This window comes from Emys orbicularis, chromosome 18 (genome assembly GCF_028017835.1).
Source record: "Emys orbicularis isolate rEmyOrb1 chromosome 18, rEmyOrb1.hap1, whole genome shotgun sequence".
NCBI lineage: Eukaryota > Metazoa > Chordata > Testudines > Emydidae > Emys > Emys orbicularis.
Genome location: NC_088700.1, coordinates 7,440,754 through 7,467,268, shown reverse-complemented (window position 1 = coordinate 7,467,268; position 26,515 = coordinate 7,440,754). Strand labels below are relative to the sequence as shown.

The 26,515-nt window shown below is 43.8% G+C and overlaps 2 protein-coding genes, 1 long non-coding RNA gene and 4 other non-coding genes across 7 annotated transcripts; 6 read left to right on the top strand and 1 right to left on the bottom strand.

Moving 5' to 3' along the window:
- Positions 1–2,248: 2,248 nt before the first annotated feature.
- Positions 2,249–5,190, bottom strand: PIERCE1 (piercer of microtubule wall 1). Its single transcript, XM_065419038.1, has 3 exons — positions 5,045–5,190; positions 3,952–4,030; positions 2,249–2,437 (listed from the first exon to the last, which is right to left on the bottom strand). The coding sequence occupies exons 1-3, from the start codon at positions 5,188–5,190 to the stop codon at positions 2,249–2,251; spliced, it is 414 nt and encodes a 137-aa protein (XP_065275110.1).
- A 1,061-nt stretch (positions 5,191–6,251) lies between these two features.
- On the top strand, positions 6,252–10,273 carry MRPS2 (mitochondrial ribosomal protein S2). Its single transcript, XM_065418714.1, has 4 exons — positions 6,252–6,345; positions 7,492–7,614; positions 8,220–8,349; positions 9,063–10,273. Exons 1-4 carry the CDS (start codon positions 6,318–6,320, stop codon positions 9,604–9,606), a joined length of 825 nt encoding a protein of 274 aa, XP_065274786.1. The 5' UTR covers positions 6,252–6,317; the 3' UTR covers positions 9,607–10,273.
- Positions 10,274–13,532: 3,259 nt separating this feature from the next.
- Positions 13,533–25,555, top strand: LOC135891265 (uncharacterized). The gene is made up of 6 exons (XR_010562261.1): positions 13,533–13,610; positions 15,422–15,482; positions 17,225–17,275; positions 18,249–18,297; positions 19,780–19,841; positions 25,149–25,555. It is a non-coding gene; the product is annotated as an uncharacterized LOC135891265 (long non-coding RNA).
- Positions 16,168–16,298, top strand: LOC135891484 (small nucleolar RNA SNORA17). The gene has a single exon (XR_010562273.1). It is a non-coding gene; the product is annotated as a small nucleolar RNA SNORA17 (small nucleolar RNA).
- LOC135891483 (small nucleolar RNA SNORA17) lies at positions 17,304–17,436 on the top strand. Its single transcript, XR_010562272.1, has one exon. It is a non-coding gene; the product is annotated as a small nucleolar RNA SNORA17 (small nucleolar RNA).
- On the top strand, positions 18,812–18,945 carry LOC135891482 (small nucleolar RNA SNORA17). The gene has a single exon (XR_010562271.1). It is a non-coding gene; the product is annotated as a small nucleolar RNA SNORA17 (small nucleolar RNA).
- LOC135891485 (small nucleolar RNA SNORA17) lies at positions 20,773–20,903 on the top strand. The gene has a single exon (XR_010562274.1). It is a non-coding gene; the product is annotated as a small nucleolar RNA SNORA17 (small nucleolar RNA).
- Positions 25,556–26,515: the final 960 nt, after the last annotated feature.

Below are 26,515 nucleotides of genomic sequence, written 5' to 3'. Positions count from 1 at the left end.
TGGGAAAACATGGATCTTGAGATATCCTGGTCAGATTCTAAACAACATAGAAACAAAGATTCAAAAATTCATTCATCCTTTAGTACCATGCAGTACATGAGCCAAGAGTTGAAAGGATCACTTGTGATTGAAGAAAAGCCTATTAAGTATATGTAGATCTTTGTTGTAAGCTATGTTAACTGAACTACCACTTAATTATAAGTAACTATATGTTGACTGGAAGGGGTTCAGCAAGGATTTCTACCTGAACACCTGAATATCATTTAACCATAATAAATGTGTGTTAATGGATGTCTTTTTTTCTAATAAAAGTTTATTCTTGAAATTCTATAGTGATTTTTTCCAGTTCCATGGTGAAACATGTTTGTGTTTCCTAGACAGAAGCTATTGAAACTGTTTACAATGAAATTTCTTTAAAATTTTTGTATCTCCAAACCTAAATTTGAGGGTTTAGCTACTTGACAGTCTCTCTCAAACAAATTTCCCTGATGACATCTTTTCTCAGCTTTATGAACACAATTCCACCTTAAAACTCTTAATTTTGTAGTTGCTTTGTCAAATCCTCATAGGAAATGTCCTGTTATCAAGCAAGGTAATTTTTTTTTCCTGCAGTGGGAAAAACATAGTTTAACAGGACAAGATTTGACTTTTAAGGTTAATGTGTCGGAGCATTTTTGTTAATCTGCTACTGTAGGAATTATTTTACGGCCAGTTTATGTACTTCTATTCTTCTAAGCGGTATCAGCTCAAGTTATTGGTACCATTTAAACTACTGTTTCTTGCAGTAGACAAGAGTCTATGTCACAGAAGTCACCATTGTAACTGGTACAGATTGTGTTCAATAAATATGTCTGTTCTATTTTAGGGAAAAAACTGATGATTATTCATATCAGATGATGATATATTTCTACTCCAGCAGTAACTAAGTATGTTAACCAGCAGCTACTAAAGTTAGACATTTATAAATCAGTAGGTTCAGATTACTTGCATCCAAGAGTTTTGAAAGAGCTGGCCAACGAGCACTGTGGACCTTTAATGTTGATTGTCAGTAAGTCTTGGATGTTGACAAATTGGAGAGAGAAGAGCCATGAGAATGATTAAAGGGTTAAAAAATATGTTGTATAGTGATAGACTGAGAAAGCTCAATTTATTTATCTTAGCAGAGAGAGGATTAAGGGGTGATATGATCACAGTCTATAAGTACCTTCATTGGGAACAAATGCAGATAATGGGCTCTTCAACGTAGCAGAGAAAGATGGCTCACTGGAAGTTGAAACTAGACAAATTCAGACAGGAAATAAGGTGTAAATTTCTAACAGTGAAGGTAATTAACCATTGGAGCAATTTACCAAGGCCCTGGTGGATTTAAATCAAGATTGGATGTTTTGCTAAAAGATCTGCTCTAGGAATTGTTTTGAGGAAGTTCTGTGGCCTGTTCTACAGGAAGTCAGACTAGATGATCACAATGGCCCCTTCTAACTCTAGAATCTATGAATAAGTGTAGCCCTTACTTGGCAATCTTAGCAGAGACCCAAGATAGGAGTGGGCCGTAGAACTTCTCTGACATACCCGGCAGTGGTGTATGCTGGGCATTCCTGAGGCACACTGGCAGGGCAGCGTGGCATGGGAAAGTGTGTGTGCTGGCTGCCTGTGCTGTACTGTAGAGTGGAGCCATCCATTTATGTTTAACAAGCATTAAATTCACTTATGTTCACAGGCATTTTAAGAAAACAACAAACATTTTTCCGGATTTTTTTTCTTTATTAACACACCTGCTCTAAAGCAACATTTTGCTCTTATTACTCTCTCAATGACAGAGATTTCATCCTTTCTCATTTACCCATTTTATTCTGTTTTCATGACCTTTTCTACTACATCATGCTAACATTGGATCTAGGCTCTCCTTCAGCAAGGTAACCTAAAGTCAGACATTATAATACAAGATTCCCATTGCAGCTTAATGATGCTTTAATGGCATGTAGCATTATTGTAACAGAAGCCTGTGTTTGTTGTGGTGAATCATCCTGCAAGCTAACGTGGCAGACGGAAGTATATTTAACATCACTCAGTGCAGGAGTGCACTGTTTCCAGTCATGCTTTCAAAGAGAGTCTTAGGAGCTGATTTAGAGAGAAGCAGAAATCCTAAGGAAATGTCAATGCTATTGTTTGCTTGTTTGATTTTTTTAACCAGGCAGTAGACAGTAAACTGAAGAACAGGTGTCATACTGCAGACACTATGGCTGAAACATTATTCACAGTGGGATGGCCCACTGCCATTGTAACTGGGGTGAAAGTTGAGTCTGTCGTAGAAGGTGATAAGGTTATCTATGCCAGTCACGTCACTTTTCTCCATGTAGGTGTTGAGCCCGTTATTCCTATACATGCCACACTTTCCAAGATGTTTTGAAAATGCATGTGAGGTAATGTTAAAGGAGGTCTGTGGGGGAGAAAAGCAAGAGGAAATATTTTAGATACCCATATGAATAGCATCTCTGTGTTTTACAAGAGCTAGGGTATAATTACAAGGGCTCTAAATCTTCATGCTTCAAAGCATGAACCAAACACCAGCCATGGTCAGGAAAAAAACCCTACACATCCACCCATTGTTTGCGTATTTTTAATCAAGGGCTTTGTAGTCTAGGAAACTTGTCCTAAATTTTGCTGCAAGGGTGCTGGTTTCTGCAGCACACGAGTGGAGCAGGCCAGAGATGTTACACCAACTTCAGCTAAATTCAAAAACTGAAATTCTTACATAGTGTATTAATTCTTCTATCGCAGAAAGGTATACTATGTGTGAGTGGGGAGAAGAGCTAGGGCCACCTTCTGAAGCTTCAGGCATTGATCATCACACATTTCCCTGTGTGTGGTTTTGGTTATAGTTTATTTTTTCACTTTGGCAATCCCTATGTTCCACCTCGGCTTTTCTGATTATTATTTTTTTTTTTACGTAGTAGTAGTAGTATAATTGTTTGTGGGGGTGTTTGTGAGTAAACACCTTGTTCTCTTTGGCATCAGACTTCAGCCACAAGTTGCCAGAGACTAACTCTTTTTGTTTATTTAGGAGGGGAATATATTGTGTCCAATTAAAAAATCATTGATCTACTCCAGTGTGTTTCCAAAGAGATTCTAGATCAGTGCATCTGCCCCCTTTTAAACTACTGCGTCTTTTCTTTCTAACCCTCCTATACTGTAAAATTCACTGCTTGGAGATACCAAAGCTTCTGGGTGGGATTTTTCAAAAGCCCCTAAGTGACATGAGAGCACGTGTCTCACTGAAAGTCATTTAGAGGCTTCTGAAAATCCCACCTTCTGATTTCAAAGATCTGCTGAGACCTACAATATGAAAATAGAACTATGGTGCCCCTCAGTTTTTTCATGAATTATATTACTGTATTTTTCCTTCCTTTGTAAGTTGCTGGCGTGGCAACATGAAATGCAAAATTGAATAGCAATTGAAAAATTCGCCTATTGGGTCTTATACAGGAGACCTAAATTTGAACCACTGCTGGCCACCATCAAAAACCCTTAAATTTAACAAAAGGTATAAGGGTAAAATAAATTCTGAACATCAATTTCCCTTGACTACTTTTCAGTATTCTGTGCCTGTATTCTGGTTGGCTGTGCCACACACGTACTGTTTCCCTACCCAGTTTGCTCATGCCAAGAACAGGCGATTTCTGGGCAGAGGAGGGTGAGTAAACAGTGCCTGCAGGATAATATATGCATTTTAAAATACTGCAAACCGTAGATACTCCTGTAAGGAAGGTAATGAATTAGCCTGAAGTGAATTGACATTTTTTTAAAGGAACAAAGCAAAAAGCGTAGCTGAGTATTTTTTTAAAGTACTCCTACAGATAAAGCAAATAACTTATTCCTCAACAGGTACCTAGAGTTCACTTAAAAGGTAAGATTGATACACACTGTAATTAGCTTTGTGCTGCATATACTTACTGGCATTTCATGTACAGTAGGCGCTTTGCTTCCATAGATCTGGTTGGTGGTCCTGTACATTGGATGGGGCTCATTCGTTCTACACAATAGAATGTAATTTTACTTGGTATGGTTTCTTTCATACAAACTGTATCCCACAGCACTCTACAGAGTTAAATAGTACAGTTTACGGAGATAAATTACAGTAACAGATGGACATTAAGAAGTGCAGACAAAGGAAAAGATGCTTTTTGGGATGAGATGGGGAATGGATAAGGTGGGGAGAGATGAGAAGGCATTTCTAAGGGTACGTCTAGTGTACGAAATTATTTTGAAATTATTTGAATTTTCGGAAGCGATTTTATACATTCGGTCTTGTGTGTCCCCACTAAAGCGCGTGAATTTGGCGGAGTGTGTCCACAGTACCGAGGCTAGCATCGAATGCTGGAGTGGTCCACAGTTCCCGCAGTCCCTGCCGCCCATTGGAATTCTGGGTTAAGCTCCCAGTGCATGATGGGGCAAAAATATTCTCGCGGGTGTTTCTGGGTGTGTGTCGACACTCGCTCCTCCCTCCGTGAAAGCTACGGCAGACACCATACTGCCAGCAGACGGTGCACCGCCTGTCTCCTGATACTATCCGAAAATTCGAATAGAATAATTTCAAAATAATTTCGTACTGTAGACGTACCTGTCTCCTGGTACTATGAATCCACCTTGCATGTCCTCTCGTCACCAGCAGTGAGATTGATGGGGCAGAGAGGAAATGTCTGCTAAGGAAACAGCAAGACAAAGATCCTGGAGGAATTTAAGAACAAGGACAATTCTATGCATGCTTGACTCTGGAGAGCTGGGGCTTGAATGAAGATGGAGCAAAGCGTGCTTGGGACCTCTGGCCATGATGGCTAATCTGGCTGTAGGTAATGGGACACATCCCAGAGGCCCTTCGGGCCTTAACATGGGTATCATTTTCACAATCTTGCAGAGGTCATGATGCCTTCACAGGATCTCAGGTCATTGTTGCAAAGTGTGGCAACCTCTGGGTGCACCATGAACCCCTCCCTCTCTCTCAACATGCTGCTTTTGCTCATCACACAAGTTGTATCAGCTTCCTCACCTGTAGCCCCGAAACCATCCTGGGTGGTTGAACCTGGCTGGCAAATCGTCATTAACTCTGTAGTAATCACTGGTTCTCTGGGACCGACCCTCCTCTGCCTCTTTGTTACAGGTGGTGATGGCTTCCAGCAGATGCTCCTGGGACATTTTGAGCTAAGACCTTTTGGGGACTCTGGTCCAAGCTGGACAAAGAGGCAGGAAATTGACCAGGCCCATAAGAAACAGGGTGCTTAAGTAACAAACGATGTTGCTAGGAGACAGGCGGTAACTTGGCAACAAAGAGAGAGGCCCTTAAAGGCACAGTACTGTTTCTTAGACAAGGGTCCAGCTTACGAACACTTTCCATGCACACCTCTGGGAGTAGTCCCTTGAGGGCTGTGGAAGTGTTAGCTCCTACTAAGCCCTGCAGTGGTTGCAGGAGCAAGCCCTTATTTCTGTTACTTTCAGTCCCCCTAGTTCAGAGGTTTTCCTGAGAGTATTTTGCATGCCTCCTTTTCTATCTGTATATGTACCAGAGAGAACCCCGCTGAAGTGAAGAACTGAAGGTGCATTTGCTGACCTATATTGTCTCATTGTTTCCTGGCATTCCCTTTCTGTCTGCACCTGTTGTCTTTTATCCCATACTTAGTCCCTGCTGCAAAGAATTGACCTTCTATCTTTTTGTTCTGTTTGCACAGCGCCTTGCGCAATGGGATCCTAATCTGTGACTGGGGCTTTTAAGGGCTACCCCAGTCCAAACCATCAATACTGATCATTTCTAAAAAGGGGGTTGATCTGAGGAACAGTCATTTGCTCACCAATAAACCCTGCTGCTTCCAGGGGGGCTGGAACAATGTTTACAGTGGGGGTGCTGGGAGCCCTTGTACCAAACTGTAAACCCTGCATATACCGTATGGGAAAGTGCTTCAACCCAGGGGGTGCTGCAGCCCCCCAGTTCCAGCACCGAGGGTTGTTTCTAGCGCTTCACACCTGTGCGGGTCCCTGGAGAAACCCAGTCGGCCCCGGCTAGGAATCCAGCCAACACCGGCTCTGTGAGGGCAGGTTTTTGCAGTGTCTGCCTTTGAAGGGGCATTTACAGGCTCCCTGCGGGGTCTGGGTCGTTACACCGGCCCCAGCCCTGCAGACTAGCCCGCGGCAGGGCGGGCTCGCCGCTGGCGGCTGCACCCCGGCAGGGGAGGCGGAGCTGCGGCTGGAGGAAGCGGAAAGGGCCGGTGCAGCAGGCTACGCTGCCCTTCCGTGCCCGGGCCTGCTGCTGCCGCAGCTCCGCTCCGGAGATGGCCGCTGCCAGGCTGCTGCAGGCGGGTGAGGCAGGGAGACGGGGCTTCCCCTGCGTGCAAAGACTCGGGCTGCAGGGGGGCTGGAGCCGCGGGGAGCGGAGTTTGGGGGGGGGGGGGGACAGGCGGGCGGATCCGAGCCCAGGCGAGCTGGGCAAGGTGCCTCTCTGCTGCCCTGGGCCGTGGCTATGCCAGGCTTTTCCCTGGTGGGTCTCAGGCTGGGGCAGGTCGGCCAACCTACAGCATATGTAAAAATCCCCAGTGGCTTAAAAATCCGGAGGTCGTTTTTTAAAAAATGGAGCCTGGTCCTTTGCTCTCTGGTGTCTGAGCCTTGAGGGTGCACGTGGGTGACCAGGACCAGAGGGGGGGGGCAAATGGGGCAATTTGCCCCAGGCCCCGCAGGGGCCCCCACGAGAATATAGTATTCTATAGTATTGCAACTTTTTTTTTATGGAAGGGGCCCCCGAAATTGCTTTGCCCCAGGCCCCCTGAATCCTCTGGGCAGCCCTGTGGGTGACAGAAGCTAAACACTTGCCTTTAAATGTGAGCTGAGCTTCTCCTGCCATCTCCTGATTCCAGGAGCTGGGGCTTTAAGAACTCCCCCCGGCGATCTGGAGACTTGCCTCTTGTGGGGTTATGCTGCTGGAGTCTAGCTCCCCGGGAAACAGCCCCTGTGGTGGTTACCGAAATCAAGCAACCAACTTCCCGAGCCGCTGGTTTTGTAGCAGCTTCCCCCTTCTTCTCCCTAGCAGAGCTCCTAAGCCTGTGCCCCCTGCTGCCTACCCTCTCCCCTGCCAGGGTGTCTGCTCTATGCTTTGCTAGAGGAAGGGGGGCTGCTTGACTTGTTATGAGGTCCCAGTATCCCTTATGCAGAGCCTGCCCCATGTTCCCTGCCATCTGGTGTGCACACTTCATACTTCCCAGAGCCCAGTTGGAGGAGAGAAAGTTCTTCGATCTTTCTTAGGAAACTAGGCTCTAACACTGAGAGGCCCTGCGCAAGCCACTTCTCCACGGTTTGCACCTCTGGGAAGTGGGTCTAATATTAACCTGTGTTTCAAGGACTTGGGAAGCCTTAGTGTTTGTGGGTGCTACAACGTATTCTGATTGGTGTCTTTATTTTACTACCCATCTGTTTAAGGCTTTTGTTTAATTTCTCCCTTCTCTCCATTGTCAGGGGTACCGAGGTTTCGCTGCCTGGGGTCCCTGGGGAAAGCCGCTCCCGGTACCTCACAGCTCAGCAGTCGACTTTTTGGAACTCTTCTTGCCCCGGAAGCGAATCAGCAGGTGGACCCCACTGGTAAGAGTCCTGACCCCACCTACTTTAGGAGAGTGAAAGCAACCAGGCTATTTGGCTTCTACTATCCAAAGCAAGTTGAGTTAAGCCAACCATCCCTCTCTGATAGCCACCAGGTTTGCTTTAAGCCAGAAGATAATGTATCATTAAATTAATGAGCATCTCTTCTAAGCCCTGTTGGCTACTTTCATTTTCAGATTGTCTATGCATGTGATTTTCAGTACATTAGATTCCCCTCTAACCTATCTGATCACGCACCTAGGAGAGGAAGGAAGATTTTGTGGCTAAAGTCTGGGATTGAGAGTCAGGACTCCTGGCTCTGCCACAGACTTCCAGTGTGACCTTGGGGAAGTCACTTAACTTCTCTGTATATCTGCTTCCCTGTATGTAAGAAGAGAGAAATAATATGAGTCTTGAAGTGTAAAGCTCTAAGATACTTGGATGGAAGGGATTGTATAAATGCATTAACCGCCATATACACGCCCAAACATTGTGCTGTTATTGGCAATCCAGGACTAAACGACGCTCTCCTTTTCACACCACAACCGAACCTTTGTGCTGCACAAACTGGGGGCAGAGCTCAAACCTCTTTTTTGTCCTTCTTTCAGTTATTAGGAGAAAGCTTATAACCGAGCCCCTCAGACACCCGGACTTCTTCAACGTGAAGGAGCTCTTCTCCCTGAAAGAGCTCTTTGATGCCAGAGTGCACTTGGGGCATAAAAAAGGTTGCCGTCACAGGTAAGTTACACAACTTGGATGTGGAGCCTTGGGGTTGAGCCAATACCCACTGAGTCAATGAGTGTATTTCCATCGACTTTGGATCCGGTCTTTAGTTAAAAGAAGGGTAGGATTATTTGCCCTGTAAAGTGCTTGCAAGGTGGCTCCTTCCTAATGACTTTGGCAATAAGTCTGTGTTTGACTGTCATAGCACCGAAAAGGTTATTTTATTTGCTGTCACACGGGCATGCAGCATTGGAAGCAAAAGGTTTTAGGCGTCCAAAGATTTCTTCATATTGCCGATATTCTGGGATTCCAGTGTCATGAGCTGAGTGGCCGGTGGGTTGGTTTAGAACCAAAATAAAACCAGATCCACCTGGGCAAGCCCCTGTCTATCGGGGCGTGGTGCAGGGATCTGATTGGTTGATCAGGGCCTTAACTGCCCTTTCCCTTAAATGGAACACAGGAATTGCCAGACAGGATCAGACCCAAGGTCCGTCTAGCCCAGTGGCCTGTCTCTGACGGCGGCTAGCAGCAGATCCTTCAGAAGAAGGTGAAGAAGGCAATTATGGAATAACCTGCCCCCTGGCAAATTTTCTCCTTGACTCCCATTGGTTAGAGGCTGGCTGATGCCCCAATGTAGGAGAGTTTCTATAGGGGCAGGGAGCATTTGGAAATGTCAGTCAAAAAATAAAAATGTTCCGAGTTCTTTATGTCTCATTCTCCTTCCCCAGGTTTATGGAGCCATATATCTTTGGCTGCCGCCTTGATCAGGACATTATAGACTTGGATCAGACGATGAAACACCTCCAGCTGGCTCTGAACTTCACAGCCCATGTCGCCTACCGCAAAGGGATCATCCTCTTCATCAACCGCAACCGTCAGTTCGGCCACCTGGTGGAGGTCACGGCCAGGGACTGCGGGGAGTACGCCCACACCCGCTACTGGCAGGGGGGCCTGCTGACCAATGCCCATGTCCAGTACGGGAGCGGGATTCGCCTGCCCGACCTCCTCATCTTCATCAGCACCCTGAACAACGTCTTCGAGCCACACGTGGCCATTCGGGATGCCACCAAGATGAACATCCCCACTGTGGGAGTGGTGGACACTAACTGCAACCCCTCCATCATCACGTACCCCATCCCTGGGAACGACGACAGCCCCCTGGCGGTGGAGCTCTATTGCAAGCTCTTTAAGATGACCATTACCCGGGCAAAGAACAAAAGGAAGCAGATGGAGGCTTTGTATGGACTGCAAAACAAAGCTGACAGCAGTTAGATCAGCCTCGTGCTCTTACTAGCCCCAGTGCAAAATCTGCTAGCTCATCCATACCACGATGGTGTTCAGTACTCAGCAGGTTACCTACCAGGCGTCTTTGACTTGCCGGCAACATGCATAGGGCTTGGGAGGGAAGGAGGAGGGGATGGGAATGCTGGCTCCCACCCTAGCTCTGTACAGGTCTGATCCAGCTCCCATTGAAGGCAGTGGAAATATTAACATGAACTTCAATGAGAATTGGATTGGGTCCTAGGAGAAAGGTCCCTGGCCTACTCCTGAGGAGGAGATCCCATGGTGATGGCAGCCCCCGCTCTGCTGTCACACATCTGGGCTCATCTGTGATTCTTAACTTGCCAAACAAAACAAAAAAAGGTGAGTGGATTTGTCAATGAATATCAGTCACCTGTGGGAGCCACTTCCCCCCCCAAAAGGAATTTCATCCAGAGCAACTAGAACTATGCAAGACTAAATAAGATAGGTATATCCAGTTTGGTTGCTTGTATTTGCCTCTTTTTCAAGGAGGAATGTGTAAAGCATCTGTCGTGTGATTTCCCTCCCCCACCGTCCTTAAACTTACTGTGATCTGAATTTAACTGTTAAAGTTCCCATCCCCTCTCCTCCCACTTCTCTTCTCCCTAAGAAAAAATAAAATATTCCTTCTTTTGCACATGCAGGTGTGTTTTATTAAATGAAAGCTGAGAAATCCCTTACAAAAATATAAACTGACTGAATGTCATTGGTTGGGGGAGAGAAAAGGGGTCTTACTGCCTAATCAGTGCCAAGTCTGAGTCAGGTGTTAGGTCATAGGCTGAGTATAAATTGCATCATATGATCCTAAAATACGGCTGGTAAAATCTCTACTCTTTCAAGTGTCCCTATCAGCTTGAAATCTGGTGAGTTTAAAAAACAAGTTACGTAGTTTCAGGTTCTACACTAGCCCCTGAGTGACCCAGGCCCATTTTTGTAGCTTGAAAATCATAAGAATGGCCATACTGAGTCAGACCAATGGTCCATCTAGCCTAGTATCCTGTTTCTGACAGTGGCCAGTGCCAGATGCTTCAGAGGGAATGAACAGAACTGGACAATTATTGAGTGATCCATCCCATTGTCCAGTCCCAGCTTCTGGCAGTTGGAGGTTTTAGGAACACACAGAGCATGGGGTTACACCCTTGACCATTTTGGCTAAGTGCCATTGATAAATCTATCCTCCATGAATTTATCTAATTCTTTTTTGAACCCACTTACATTTTTGGCCTTCACAAAATCCCCTGGCAATGAGTTCCACAGGTCGACTATGTGTTGTGTGAAGAAATACTTCGTTATGTTAGTTTTGAAGCTGCTGCCTATTAATTTCATTGGGTGAAACTCCCCACCCGCCCCCACCCCGCCGGTTCTTGTGTTATGGGAAAGGATAAATACTTCCTTGTTCACTTTCTCCACACCATTCATGATTTTATAGATCTCTATCATTACCCCCTCCCCGCCCCCAGTCATATCCATATTCAAGGTATGGGCATACCATGGATTTATATAGTGGCATTATGATATTTTCTATTCTATATTATCTATCCTTTTCCTAATGGTACATAATGTTGTTAGCTTTTTTGACTGCTGCTGCACATTGAGCAGATATTTTCAGGGGACTGTCCACGATGACTCTGAGATCTCTTTCTTGAGTGGTAACCGCTAATTTAAACCCCATCATTTTGTATAGTTTGGGTTATTTTTTCCATTTTGCATTACTTTGCACTTATCAACATTGAATTTTCATCTGCCGTTTTGTTGCCCAGTGACCCAGTTTAGTGAAATCACTTTACTCTTTGCAGTCAGGTTTGGACTTAACTTCTCTTGAGTAATTTTGTATTGGCTGTAATTTTGCCACCTTTTCACCTACTTTTCCAGATCATTTATGAATATGTTGAATATCATAGCCCCCAGTACAGATCCTTGGGGGGACCCTGCTATTTACCTCCCTCCATTGTGAAAACTGACCACTTGTTCCTACCTTTGTTTCCTAATGTTTAGCCAGTTACTGATCCATGAGAGGACCTTCCCTCTTATTCCTTGACTGCTTAGTTGTCAAAGATTTTCTGAAAGTCCAAAAATACTATGTCAACTGGATCACCCATGTCCACATGTGCGTTGACTCCCTCGAAGAATTCTAATAGATTGGTGAGGCCTGGTTTCAACTTTACAAAAACTATGTTGACTTTTCCCCCTCATATCGTATTGATCTATGTGTCTGATCATTTTGTTCTTTACTATAGTTTCAATCCATTTGCCTGGTACAGAAGTTAGGCTTACTGGTTTGTACTTGCCAGAATTGCCTCTGGCCCCTTTTTTAAAAATAGGCGTTACATTAACTACCCTCCAGTCATCACACTTTCACTCCTTTTTGAGTGTTTTGTTTTTCTGTTGCTGAAAGATCCACACAAACACTAGAGGGAATTGGCTGTAAAGGGGAAATGACGCTGTATTTGGCAGCATTTTATATACTCATACTTAGGGTGACCAGATGTCCTGATTTTATAGGGACAGTCCCGATATTTGGGGCTTTTTCTTATATAGGCTCCTATTACCCCCAACCCCCTGTCCTGATTTGTCACACTTTCTGTCTAGTCACCCTACTCATATTCAAACTAAACTAACAGGGGAAATATTTTTTTCTCCAGTCTCTTCCCATCACAATGATTGTAAGTGTTGCTTGTAACAACAATAACTAAAGCATTATCCAGACAACAGTGTGATATTTTTAAAGATTAGAGCATTCCATTAAAAGCTTTTATGTTTTGTTTTTTATGTTATAACTCTATTGCTTTATGTGGAAGGAAAATATGGGTGCTGAAATTGAATAAGGCCCCAGTTCACCAAAGCTCTTATGCTTGTGCTTAACTTTTTAGCTTAACATTGATTTCCCATTGAACGACTCACATGATTAGGGGGTGCTTTGCTGAAGTGCAGCCTATGTTATGAAAAGACTGGGTTCTCGGCTTAGCATTTGAAACAATCAGTTTCTTTTAACACCAGTGGCAAGATCTGTGTTTGACTTAGAAACTACTAATCAAATTGTGCTTGTCCGTGTGCCATTGCTTTTTAAACCAGCCTCCCCGTTCATTTCAAGAGGAAAGTGTGTTTAGTAATGGCTGTTACCTATATGGTCCTATGTATATGCACACCTTGAATATGGAAATGGTGCACAGGTCTTACTCAAGCTCACCAGGCTAGCTTCCCGTTTGCTTTCAGTCCATCAGCCTTATTGCAGCTGTCTCCTCATATGCATGCACAATGAGATATTCCAAGGGTAAAATCACTTCCTGGACAGGAATGGGTCTCTAATCCAGCCTTACCCCACTTCTCGTTCCTCCCCAAGGCTGATCTCCTCCCCATTTCCCTTCCTTTCGTCCCCTGCCTTTACAGACCCCTTTCCAGTGTTGCCAGCTCTTGAGATAGTTGGTGTTTCTCTTAAAGTTCCATTTCCTGGAGTCATGGGATTCATTGAGACTCTCGCCATTGTAGGTTTTTTTTTTAAAAGGAAACCTGTGTGTCTAGCCTGCATGGCTGGGGAAGGAAGCTGGGAAATGTGAGCTCTATAGGCTCAGACACCAGGAGGAGCAATAAAAAAACACATGCTATTTTGAATGTATTTAGCTGTTGAACAGAGCTAGGCTCATGCCTTTTGAACGCTAGAAGTTGGCCATATTGCCCCCCGTTTCTTTTTGCCTTGCCCCCCCCCTCCCTTCCCCATGCTGATTCTCCTCCTCCCTTCTCTGCTTCCTCCCCCCATTCCTCTCCTCCCCAGGCTGACCCCTCCCTGGGCCCCTGAAGCCGACTCGCTGCACTTCACGCTCCTGTCCAGCAGGGGGAGTGTGTCTGCGACCACGAGGCAGCTGCGGGCCGCGGAGGACACGGTGTTTTGTCCCTCTAGGGCTCCCGTCGGGCAGCTCTATATAAGCGGGAGGCGCGGGCCTATGGGCCCCTTTTTCTCGGCTAGCTGCAGAGCGGCGGTAAGTGAGGGGCGGCTGGGCTCCGCCCTCGCCGGACTGTGCGGGGGCTCGCCACCCCGCACCCCTGCCAGGCCCTGCCTCGGACCCTCCCCTCCTGGAGCCGCTCAACGGTCACCCGCGGGGCTGGGCCCGGCTGCCCCCGCCCCCCCGGCCCGTATTCGCGCCCCGCCCGTGTATCTTTGGGAGGGGTCTTCCCGGGGTTCCAAGCTCCCTTCCCCCCCAGCCTGCAGGATAGACACGCCCCCCCCGAGCCCCGCCCCCACCTGCCCCCGCTTGGGGAGGGGGAAGGGCCTGAGAAGCGCGGGGGGCCCTCTGACACCGGTCCCCAGCTCCTGCCCGGCGCTTTCGGGCAGCGGGTCGCAGGGCGGCTCGCGCTGTGCTCCCCCTTTCGCAGAGCGCGGTGGGGTGGGGGACGCAGGCGGGTCCGTGGTTATGGGGCGGGGGGGCGTTTAAAGCGGGGGGGCCGCGCTCCAGTGGGAACGTGGCCCGGATCAGCCGTAGTGAGTAACCTGCAAGTGATGTCTGGGAGCGCTTTGTGTGCACCGATCTTGCTGGTTCCTTCCTCTTCAAATCAGCCATTTTAAAGGCATTTGTGTTGTCTTGAAGCCTTGTACACCAGCTAGGGCCCTACCAAATTCACAGCCATGAAAAATGCATCACAGACCATGAAATCTGGTCTCCCTGTGTGACATTTGTGTGTGTGTTTTTGCCCTGTACTATACAGATTTCACGGGGGAGACCAGCGTTTCTCAGATTGGGGGTCCTGACCCAAAAGGGAGTTGGGTGTGGTCACAAGGTTATTTGCCATCCTTACATCTGTGCTGACTTCAGAGCTGGGTGCCCGGAGAGCGGCTGCAGGCCGGGAGCTGCTGCCTTCAGAGCGGGGCGGCCAGAAAGTGGTGGCTGCTGGCTGAGGGCCAGCTCTGCGGGCAGCGGGCAGCAGCGCAGAAATAAGGGTGGTAATACCTTACTGTACCATCCTTCTGCGCTGCTGCTGGTGGCATGGCGATTCTGCATTCAGAGCTGGGCTCCCAGCCTGCAGTTGCTGCTCTCCGGCTGCCCACCTCTGAAGTCGGCATCGCTGCCAGCAGTAGTGCAGAAGTAAGGGTAGCAGTACCGCCACACACACATACCCTTACAGTAACCTTGCAACACCCCCCTCCACACACAGCTCCTTTTTGGGTCCGGATCCCTACAATTATAACACTGACATTTCAGATTTAAATAGCTGAAACTATGAAATTGATGACTTTTAAAATCTTACGACCATGAAATTGACCAAAATGGACTGTTAATTTGGTAGGGCGCTACTTATGGCTTTGATTTTCAGAGATGCTGACCACTGCCCAACTTCTACTGACTTCATGGGAGTTGGCAGTGCTCAGCTTTTCTCAAAATCAGACCCTGCTTTTCCTGCAGATAAAATTTTTAAAGTAATCTGGCCATGCATCTTGAATTGTTAAAGAGGGGAAATTGTTGTTTTCAAAACTCTCTAAAGCTCTTTTCCTTGGAAATATTTATTTGATTATGCCCTCTTTTCCTTGTGTAATATGTCATGCATCCAGACACAAGTGAACTGCCAATCCTGTGCTTTTATTCCCAAGGTTTTAAAGGAAGGTTGGGACGAGGGGTGAAAGTGAATATTTTAGAAATTAAAGTGGGGAGAAGATTTTTGGGGACTAAGGTAAATTGAGGTGGGCTTTCAGGCAAGGGAATTCTTGGGTGAGGAAAGAATAAAATTTAGGGGCTTGTGTGTGAGGCAGCTGTTTGATACTCAGTGCCTTTTTTCTGATTTTCTTTTTCCTGTTTAGCGAAAATATATAAAGAGATTGTGGCATGAAAGGAGGCTTGATCCTAAAAATGAGACACAGGGTGAGTGAATTTAGGCCTAGTACAAAGTTATCTAAGTATGGTGGTCTATGAAACACGTTGTGCTGGCTAGCAGAGAGCTTGTGTTAGCTGCTACTCATTATTTGCAGCTGCTAAATTACATGGAAAATACATGAAATGTTTTCCTAATGTTACTTTTCCTGTAGGTCCCAGAGGTATGCTGCACGATTACAAATGGGAAGGGGCCTGTCCATGAGACCATCTCTGTATTAAAACATGACTCGTACAATGGAAGACATTGAGCACCCTCACTTAGCAATTAGGATATAAAGAGTTGTGCATCTACTTTAGAATTAGTGATATTATTCCACTCTAAGCACATATGGGTTTGATTTAGAAATTATTGTATGATGTTCTTTGGCAGTGTTATGCAGGAAGTTAGATTAGGCGATCTAATAGTCCCTTCTGGCCTTAAAAATGTATGAATCCTAAAATCTCACACTGTAACTAGCTTTGGGGAAAATTCCCTTGAGAGAGAGCAGTATGAGGTGTTACATATGCACACAACAGTGCATGAACAAATGGGGGTGTAAAGAGGTTGTTATAAGGCTTTATTGATGTCCTGAAATGTTTTCGTTTTATTGACTGTGCATCAGAATCTTCACCAATGTAATGAAATCCTTGCGATTTGCCATTTATGTATGCATCTTTTGACGTTAGATAGGTCCCTGCCCCGGATTTTACAATGTGGCTACCGTGTGCCATCTTTGTTCATTGGGTGGCAGAGAGCGAGGGGCTATGTCTGCACTCTGTGCTCTGAAACCCATGAGCACTCAGAATGATTAATAGCCTGACATCATTTATAAAATAGACTTGCTTTATTGGCGGCACATGAGAAACTGGATAAACGTGCCCTAGAAGTCTCAGACTTCTCCCGTTTTGAACTTAATTGATCAAAGAATACCTTGTACTACAGTGGGAAAGCACTACTAGAAAGTTTGTGGAGCATTGTCTGGGTTTATCTTTTGAAATTATACGATCCACTCAGTAAATATTCCTATACCCACAGTTGGGAAACTGAGTAATGGAGAGAATATGATTTACCTATGGTCATATAACAAATTGGTGGCACTGCTGAGAATAGATCCCAGAAGTCCTGACTCCTAGTCTACAGCTCTAGCCACTTGATTAATTTCTCCATAATCTCCTTCTAATCCAATTCTGCGGTCAGGTCCATCAAGGGAGACCTTGTAAAAAACCACTCTGCTCTTGCTGTGGGACTGGTGGAAAGTAAAATTAATTGCAAAGATGATGTACATGTTTTATCCTCATAAGGTAAAAAAATGGTTATATTCAGTTTGGGTGTAGTGCTTAGTCTTCCAAACTGCTCTCAGCCACACGCTGATACCCAAATAGTGGGCCTCTGAAGTGCGTGTCTAAGGGTACGTCTATACTTACCTCCAGGTCCGGCGGTAAGCAATCGATCTTCTGGGATCGATTTATCGCGTCTTGTCTAGACGCGATAAATCAATCCCGGAAGTGCTTGCCGTCGACGCCGGTACTCCTGCTCCGCGAGAGGAGTACGCGGAGTCGACGGGGGAGCCTACCTGCCGCGTGTGGACCCACGGTAAGTTCGAACTAAGATGCTTCGACTTCAGCTACGTTATTCACGTAGCTGAAGTTGCGTATCTTAGTTCGAAGTGGGGGGTTAGTGTGGACCAGGCCTAAATGGGTATAATAACTGCTCTAGTTATTTTCTGTTTTTCTTTTTGCTCTTTTTACAGGGGGGCAAATGTGAATACTGCAAACGCAGGAGGTTTTCTCCTAGAGCTGAGGTGGGCAACATTTCATGCAGGTTCACTACGTGCCCCTAAAGGCGTTGCAGATATGGTTGCTGTGCCATGTTTGTGTCATCAGGTGGCAGAGAGGAAGAGGCTGTGTCTACGCTCAGTGCTCTGAAATCATGAGCACTCAGAATGATTAGCAGCCTGACATTTTGTTTGTTTTCTTTACATTGTTTAATATAAATGTAGTAGTCAGTGAAAGGTGCTCAAGTGCAGGTATCGCAGGAGCAGGGACAGTTTCTTTGCCCTGTCCCAATGTGTTCACCTCTGGGCAAGAAGGTAATTGGTCTCTCTACCCATTCCATTGGGGCAAATTGTGGTGATGCCTTTTGCATTGTGACACTTGTCCTACATTGGACTGACACCAACTAACCTATTGTGCATTACCAGCAGATAGCTGTTTAGCGGCTAACCATTTTTAGTTGCAGTACTACCAGTTGGAGCTGAATTTGAATCCGAGCCTAGAATTGATGAGTATTGTATTCCACCAGTACCAGTCCCCTTCAATCATTTGGTATCCCCTGATGATGTTGGTTCTAAAGTAGCGTAAAGAGGATGAACAAGGTCTTTTGTGAAAATTCACTGTTTTGATCAGCAAGAGTGGGGAGCTCTAACCTTGTTCATGTACCGTTGTGACCTGGTGTTTCCGTGAACTGCAATTTACTCAGTATTTGGTGATCTTTAAAATTATAGGTGGAACTGCCCTGATATTTCACTCTGCAGACTGGGATCCTTTAATGGAAATAAATGCCCATCTAGCACATTATTCCCCCCCCCCCCCCGCCCTCCATTTGTTCAAGAACATAGTTTGCAGAGGTGAGCCTGAATCCAAACTCTGCTTCTCTGAAATATCCTAGATCCAAACATCCAATCCTTTCCATCTCTCTTGAATTCTAATTCCTTTCCATGTCAAGTTTTAGAATGATTATAATTGCTGTACAATGTGTTTTGTCTTTTTGGGCAGAAGAATCAAAAGATCCCATGGTCCAAGAAGTCTGCATCCTAGATGTGAGGTGAGCATGGAGACCGTGTATATTCTAACTAGTACTTCCATATACCAGAGACCATCAGCTAAGCTCTTGTCCAGACTAGGAATTAGAATGTGTTTGCTAACCATGTTGACAGCCACATGTTAAACTGACGTGTTAAACACACAGCCTTGTCTACACTAGCCTGTTAGTATGTGTTGTCTAGACCAGAATTTGGAAGAAGTTAGCTAAGTCCTTGATGTACAGCTCTGCAATCAAATGTAGATATAAGCTGTAAAATGGCAGGTATTTGCATTGCTTTAGATTGCTGAGAGATGGTGGGAGGGAGATGAGAGCTGTCTCAGAGGAGCTGCTTATGAAATTCAGCAGCAGTTTTGAGTTTTCTAAAGCCCCCTGTGTTTTGCACAACAGTAAGTGGATAGAGGGGCAATTATGTGTCGATTTCAGTCTCATGGTTGAGATTTCTTTTTTGTTGCTGCTTTGTTTTTATTGTGAAAGAATCGCTACTTCTCTTCAGCATCCTGTGTGTTAATAGTCCCATGCCCCTAGAGGCATTACACATGTGGCTGTCATGCCATGTGTGTGTCATTAGGTGGCAGAGAGGAAGAGGCTGTGTCTACGCTCAGTGCTCTGAAACCTGTGAGCACTCAGAATGATTAGCAGCCTGACATTGTTTCCAGGTATACCTGCTTTCTCCAGAGGATTGGTGAAAGATGGCGCAAATGTCCTTTGAAAGGCAGTTAAAAGCACACTAATTTTAGCTGCATCAGGAAAAGGCCCTACATCCTTGTATGCAAGGACAAGTAGAAGTGACTGTTCTATTCTAAGGAACTCCTCAGTCCTATGCTTGCCTTTCAAACTGTCTTCTGTGGCCTTGGGGAAATTGCCACTTGATGTCAGTTCTGCTATCTCTAAATTGGAGATAACATTTTAATACCCCTCATGAAGTTTTTTGAGGGTTATACTTTTAAAGCACTTTGAAGACAAAAAGCATCATGTAAATGCTAAGAATCTGGAATGAGAGAGTGACTTTCCAGTTTATCTAATGCCACATGAAGAGTTCTCCCAGTATACCTATAGCAGTCTAATTATGCAGCTGTAGTTTTGCTGCTTAATTTCCCATGTAGACAAGCCGTAAGTAATGCTTCTATTTAAAATGTTAATCCATTAGCTTCAGTTCTGGGTTTGTGAGACTAGGCACACTTGTTAATGAAAGAGCAAAGAGATAAATTCTGGTTATTTATGAATTTAAGTAGAAATATTTGTGGCTATTTTGTTGGCATGCAGCATGGTTGAATGTATAAGGTTACACAGTATCCAACAAGGGGGGGTAAGCAAAGGATGTATGAATTGTAGGAACATTACTGAGTTCATGCAGTGCCTGCATGGAAATAAAAGAACAGTTCAATGGGTTTTACATTTGAATGCATAATTTTAAAATAGGGAGAACTGAGAAGTATTTTAAAATGCTTTGCAAATGTTTGATTTTCTGTCTCCTATTCACAGTTGCTCTTGAGGAGGACAGCACTAATTTCCTTTGAAATGGTATAACATAAATGCTGTTGAAGGTACGTATTATGGCATCCTTCGCACTGGAATCTAGTATTCCAGGCATGACATCAGTTACCACAACTGCTGGTGCCAGTGAGTTGGAGCATAAAAACTGATGTTTAAGGGACATCATGGTCAGGTTATTTTAAAAAAATCATATTTATAAAAGAAAATGTCCGTATCTATGTCACTAATAAACTGTAAGATGCTTGAAAATGAAAGAAGGGCTTAAAATGTAATTTACCTTCCATAATTTTTGCTGATTCCCCTCCCCTCTTTTACTGTCCCTAATTTAGATTGGACAATGAAATTAGATTGATAGTTTCACTTTCTGGTTCTCTGAAGCACTGTGCTTATGCATATGTTTAGGTTACTTAGGCTGAAGGGGATTTTTAAATTCAACCTGGATCTAAGCTCCCAGACCATCTACTGTTAATTTTGAGCAATTATTTTTTCCTACATTGTGTCCATCTTTGTTTTTTAAGCCTTAAAGAAAAGCCCAGTGACCATGGAAGGCAGTCCTATAATGCATTCGTTATTTAATTTAGAACAATCATGGTCATACATCATTGTCCACTGGGTTTGGGCTGGAACTTTTTTCCTGGCTAATGTAGGAAACTGATAGTCTGTTAGAGCTCTCACATTTTGTTTTATACGTACATTTTAATATTTGTAAGCACTATAAAATTCATGTGCACACAAGCAGAACTACGTAACTTTCATCATAATTACTGATAACAGCAACTACCTTTGAAACCAAATTGTTTCAGATGTTTGTGTGTTAACACTGCTTAGCCCTCTGGCACAGGGCAGGTCCATCGCTAGTGTGTCAGCATTGTGGAGACATATTAGCCTCTTAAGTTCAGATAGATAAAGTAGATGTTTGCTACTTCACTTGGCAAGGCTACGTTTTTAAATTTTCCTTTTACCGTTGCCTGCTAATCAGTTACTGCCCCGTGGAGACATAACTACGACTGCAGTGTTGTCTTTATGCCAGAAGGAGGCAGACAGGAAGCATTGGCTGCTTTGAGTCTATATCCTTAAAGAATGGATGCAGACATTTACAGTGGCTAAACAATTTATTAATTTGGGGAGGAAGAGTGAGGGGGCTGTCTGTTTTCTTTGCATCAGACTGTTCTGTAGAGATTGGGTTTGTGTTAAGGTTTTTTAAACAATCATTTCAACAAATGAAAATCACTTACCTTTTAAAGTAATCCGCATGTTTAAGGACTGTTTGGTTTCAAATTAAATTGGTCTTAATGCGTTAATATAGCAATTAACTTGTAATACAAAGTTATTATAGCACAGCATTTCTCTCAAATGTCTCAACAACAAAATTATGCTAAATCCGGTAGACACATTTGCTAAAGAACTTTAACGCTGATTGTATGTTTCCACACGTCTGTTTGCAAAATCCTTTCAAACACTGCAAAAGCATTCATCATATGTCACAAGTTTGTAATAAAACAGACGTTAATTCAGATATGTTAAAGGAATAGATCAGCTAAAAGAATACGCTTTCAATATCCAATCCAAGCTCTGTGCAGAAATTCAGTGAAGTCCTTTTATAAGAGAGGAATAAACTTAAGAGTGCATCCAAAGGTGAAATGCTTTGATCTGATTAAAAAAAAACAAAAACAGAACTTTTCTTTAAAGGTGCAACATGGCTTGTAAGTTTTCTACTGAGTTTATATGTTAATGCATCTGCAAAGAAGCTTGACCTCCAAGCTAATGAGCTGTTAGGGAGCAAAGATATAAACATGTTGTAATAATTGTGCAACACCTATGCCATCTCGGGGGTATAGTGCAGATAGCCCTCCACTGTATTGCTGTTGTAATGTGACTGAAGAGGAATAGGCTATGGCCAGACTGAGCATTCTAAAACTCCTGAAGGCTTTGACTAATAAGCCTGGTCCACACTAACCCCCCACTTCGAACTAAGGTATGCAAATTCAGCTACGTTAATACCGTAGCTGAATTCGAAGTACCTTAGTTCGAACTTACCGCGGGTCCAGACGCGGCAGGCAGGCTCCCCCGTCGATGCCGCGTACTCCTCTCGCCAAGCTGGAGTACCGGCGTCGACGGCGAGCACTTCCGGGATCGATTTATCGCGTCTAGACAAGACGCGATAAATCGATCCCAGAAGATCGATTGCTTACTGCCGGACCAGGAAGTAAGTGTAGACCTGCCCATAGCCTGACAAAATTTGGCAGTGCTGAATGCTGGATAATGTCCTCATTAAGTGGGCATTAGAGGGGCCAAAGGTACCATTAACCAAGTGAATAGCTGGTGGCTGCAAAATGAGCCATTTAATTGAGAAAAGGCACTGCCCGATATCAGTGGCTTCTTAAAAGAATGTTAATAAGGTTGAAGTGGATTTCCCAACATGTTAATAGTGCTAGTTAATAATTCTCTTCCCAAAGGCAGACAGCAATCCAAATATGGACTACACCTTTCTGGGGGACTCATCCATGGTTCTGACTTTCAGCCATTGAAAATCCCAACCTTTTAAAGTAAGACATGTTTTGAAAGAAAAACCATTGTTCACATTGACTCATACATCAGAATCTAGAACCAAGTCTTTACCATTGCATATGTTGCATTTAAATCACAAATATTCAAGATGTAAATATTGGGAAAAATAAAGCGCTTTTGAGACTCCCATCTATCTAACCATTCATACCCCATGTGAGGAGAGATTGAGGGGGTGGAGTTATAGCATAGCATATTGAAAGCTGTGCCAGAAGGAGGTCAGTAGTAAAATGGTAGCCAATTAAGAATCAAGATAATTAAGAGTGGGGGAAAAAAATGATCTGCATAATTACAGTCTGAGATGTTGAGCAAAATTTAAGATAATGGCTTTTTTGGACTAACTACACAATTAAGTAATGGTCTGACTCAAACCAAAAAATACAAAGAAATTAAGAGATTAGGCTATTGCTCTAGTTACAGCTCACTGGCTAGATATTGCATACAATACCTTATGAAAGTCACTGTTCCAAGACCTGGACACAGCTAAATGAGTTCAAGAGAAACTAAATCCTATGTTCCACTATGTGCTCTCTAGCTGGCAGTGAGGAAAATACCAACCTTCCTAAGGATTAAACAGACGAGCATGGAAACCTCAGTTGAGTTCAATGTTACTGTATCAGGTATTTATATGTAATTTCCTGCAGATGTAATTAGCATCATGAGACACTGCAAATAGGTAGTAGGTTAGGACTTCAACACATTTTGATTTAAGCACTCCAGCAGTGTGAGGGTTGCAGTTGTAAAATCACCATAGCCATGTGGTGTCAGGCCTTTGAGGGTCTGAGTTTGAGAGAATGAAAGCTCCAGTCTCGACACAAGTGTTAATACGGAACAAACAATAGTTTGTGGAACTGTCATATGATTTCACTTCAAGTTTTTTTTTTTTTTTTTTTTAATTCATGTACCCCCACCAACATCTTGAACTCATGAAAACAGGAATATGATGGAAAAGCTATAAGAGACAAACTTGGAGGATTTTAAAAAAAACTTGGAAGAGTTGAAATATTACTGATATAATGAGAAACTTAGTAAACTGTCAAGAAGCACGTGTATTAAGAAAGGTTAAAAATGTGCATTGTTGCATATTCTAAATTAAACCTAAAACCTGTCTTGAGACCCAGTTTAGCTTATGCTGCCTTTACTTTTTCTTCTAGGGTTGTCTTAGAATTCATACTTACTATATATGGCAATCTCTTCATAAATATTGCTATCGTTTGGTTTCTGCATCAGGTTCGCTTATCAGTTGCCATGGGCTTTTACCTGCAGCTTGTGGCAATGGTGTTATTATCTGAGATGGGTTCTTGTATCAAATCTTATTACTCAATATGCCCAGAAACTACTACAACTCGATAATATTAGTGAAATTAGTTGCCAAAGGAGATGAAGTAATTTGCATAATAGCAAAGTAATAAAACCTTAGTCAATAACTAAGGCTGGATCCAATCTGTTGGAGTGCAGCTGAGAATGATAAATCCTTGATTGCAAATGGTTTTGGGGAAAAATCCTTCCTTTGGTGCAGCTCAGTGGCATCCTGGGTAACGCTCTGTTGCTATTGGAGACCCAGTTTGAATACCAAGAGCCAAAATCCAAGCTAGACTTCATAAAGGTGTCTAAATAGCTGCATCTTCCTACTGAGCAGCCATAGGAAGGTGTAAGTTAAAGAAAGTGAGAGTTGGAGCAGGTGCCGGACTGCTTAATTTAGCCTCTGACATCCTTCTGTTATTGATCCTCCCTGTACATCCCTCTTGCAGCACCTCCGCATAGAAATTACACTCACATAGATTCTCAATCTCAAGCCTACTTGCTGACGTAATCATCTAGTTTAGTTTTGGCTGTGATTGATACGGGCTTGGACCTGCTGTGAGGTTAGCACACACCTTTTAGTTTTGAGGTGGGAGGCAGAGAAAGAACCTTGCATTGCTCACCAGTAGCATCTGCTCATTGAGATTTGCTATTGATGCTTCGTTCCTCTGCAGTTGGAAGGAAGGTGGCTACAAGTTGGCTTTACAGTGGTGATTAGGGGGGAACGTGGGAACTGGCAGAGGACTCTGAGGGATGCAGAAGACCCTCCCAGCAAGAAAGGATTGGAAAAAAGCCCTATGGCTTGCTAAACTCAAATGATTAGGTCTTTAACCTTTTTCCTGAGTGACCCATATCCTGAAGCTGATGGTTCAGTGTCGCCCAATAACCCTATGCAAAAATGGAATCCCTTGCTGTGGACAAATCACGAGGTCGTGAACGGCTTCTTAACCCTGTGTCCTCTTTGTTAAATGGGCCCTGAGTATTCTTTACTGGAATGAAATTCAGCTCGGTGCATGCACAGAGCCATATTCATGACTTAAATGCATTGTCAAAGAGATTCATTGGGGTTTACAGGTTGCATAGGGCCTCCTGCCTGGCCTTCAGTGCTGGGATAAATTTTACCCACCGAGAGTCCATATTGCTCTGGACTAGTAATGTCCACCTACCACTGTTCTTGGGCACGGAGTGGTTAAAATGTAAGCACCTTTCGAATTCTTCATTTAGCCGTTGTAATGACTTTCCTGGAAAACTGGGTTTCATTTTATGGAGCTGTTTTTCTTTGAGAAATGAAATTCTCTGAATAGTCCTTGAGTCATAACTGACTCGGTTCAACATCCTTGGTTCATTGGCTACAGGGACAAGATCATCTTGTTGCCAATCAGAACAGAGACGTATGTTCATTTTAAATGTGTAAAGTACTCAGATGCTGTACCACAGTGATCAGCAAGGTCTTAAATGCAGGGACTGATCAGCTTCTATCTTTCCCCTAGAGCCACAATCAGAGGTGTCAAACCAGACGTGCTTGAGGAGCAGTATGATGTACCTTCCTGGGCTACGGAAGTATTGCAATGTCTAGCACTATATGAGGACGGCATTTATTTGAAGTTCTAATTCTAATATGCTGGGGCACTTTGTTTGCAGATGACACCTGTAGGTTTGTGTTTTCTAACAAACCTGGCAGCAGCAAAAGAAACCATTTGGGGTCTTTGCACTTGAAGTTTGCTAGATATATCTTCAGCCTCTGCCATGCACTGCCTCAAAGTCACTGCAAGCACTACAGACAGTGAATGTGAATATAATATGCGGTGATGTAAATATATTCTTTGCAACTCTAAATGTTCTCTGTAACCTGTTTAGCCAAGGTGCAATAAAGAATAAATAGCTATTCTGATCTTCACATTGCTTCTCTGAGTGTTCCTGATAAACTACATTAAATGCTATATGCATGTATTTTCCAGGCATTTTCAGATTAGCAAATGGATAGTGAAACCATAAAGAGACTAGTTTAAACTGACTTTCTTCCTGGCTTGGGGTGGGGGCTTCATTTAAGTGTCAGTCTAAAGAGAAAAGGGGCCTACCCAATTATCTAAAGTGAATTATTTTGATGTATTCACAGTACCATAAGTAATATCCATTTGAACCATTCCAATTTTTTTATTTTTAAATTGCATTCAAAAAATTATTTAAATTCACTTCTGATTCAACTGGCAAAAGATGGAAAATCTGGCTCTTAACTAGGCAGAATCCTTAAAAACTCTTCAACCGAGTGCCCTTTTAATGCAATAGCATGCATGACGTTCGGATTGTGGGCCTTGCCTTTGCATTTCTAGGTCCCTTTCTTTTCCTTTTTTTCTACCCACTGTAGTTTTATAGTATTTAACAAGTCAGAGTAACTTTTATGGACATAACACAATTAATCTGAAACCCCAAACAAACAAAATACCCCCCACAAAAGATGCTTAGCCTTCTGGTGTATGAATTACTGTGGTGCAAAGCTGGCCTGGCTCTGGGAAAGCAAGTTAGACTGGCTGCAAGCTAGATTTAAAGCATTGTTGCCACTAAAACATTTTCCCCATAAATAACAGTTGAGTGGTGATGATGATCTTATAGAACTAATAGAAGGGACTGATATCTCTACTCCAAAGGGCTCATAACTTTACAGCTATGACATTAAAGATTGCTTTCAGAGGCCATATATCCCGTGGGACAGAATTTTTTTTTTCTAGTGATTGTACTTCAGATGTGCTTAACTTCACGAAGCTACTGTCGGATCACCAGCATGCAGTCTATCAGAATGGATAAAATTGTGCAGGGAATGGAGAACCAACAATAGTTTACATAAACTAAACACCCCGCT

Excerpts from the sequence above, each read along its gene's own strand:
- MRPS2 (XM_065418714.1), top strand. The coding sequence starts at position 6,318 with ATGGCCGCTGCCAGGCTGCTGCAGGCGG. Across the intron at positions 6,346-7,491 it reads TGCCAGGCTGCTGCAGGCGG|GGGTACCGAGGTTTCGCTGC; the intron begins GTGAGGCAGGGA and ends CTCCATTGTCAG. Across the intron at positions 7,615-8,219 it reads TCAGCAGGTGGACCCCACTG|TTATTAGGAGAAAGCTTATA; the intron begins GTAAGAGTCCTG and ends TCCTTCTTTCAG.
- PIERCE1 (XM_065419038.1), bottom strand. The coding sequence starts at position 5,190 with ATGTCCCAGGAGCATCTGCTGGAAGCCATCACCACCTGTAACAAAGAG. Across the intron at positions 4,031-5,044 it reads GGATGGTTTCGGGGCTACAG|AACGAATGAGCCCCATCCAA; the intron begins GTGAGGAAGCTG and ends TCTATTGTGTAG. Across the intron at positions 2,438-3,951 it reads CTACTGTACATGAAATGCCA|ACCTCCTTTAACATTACCTC; the intron begins GTAAGTATATGC and ends TCTCCCCCACAG.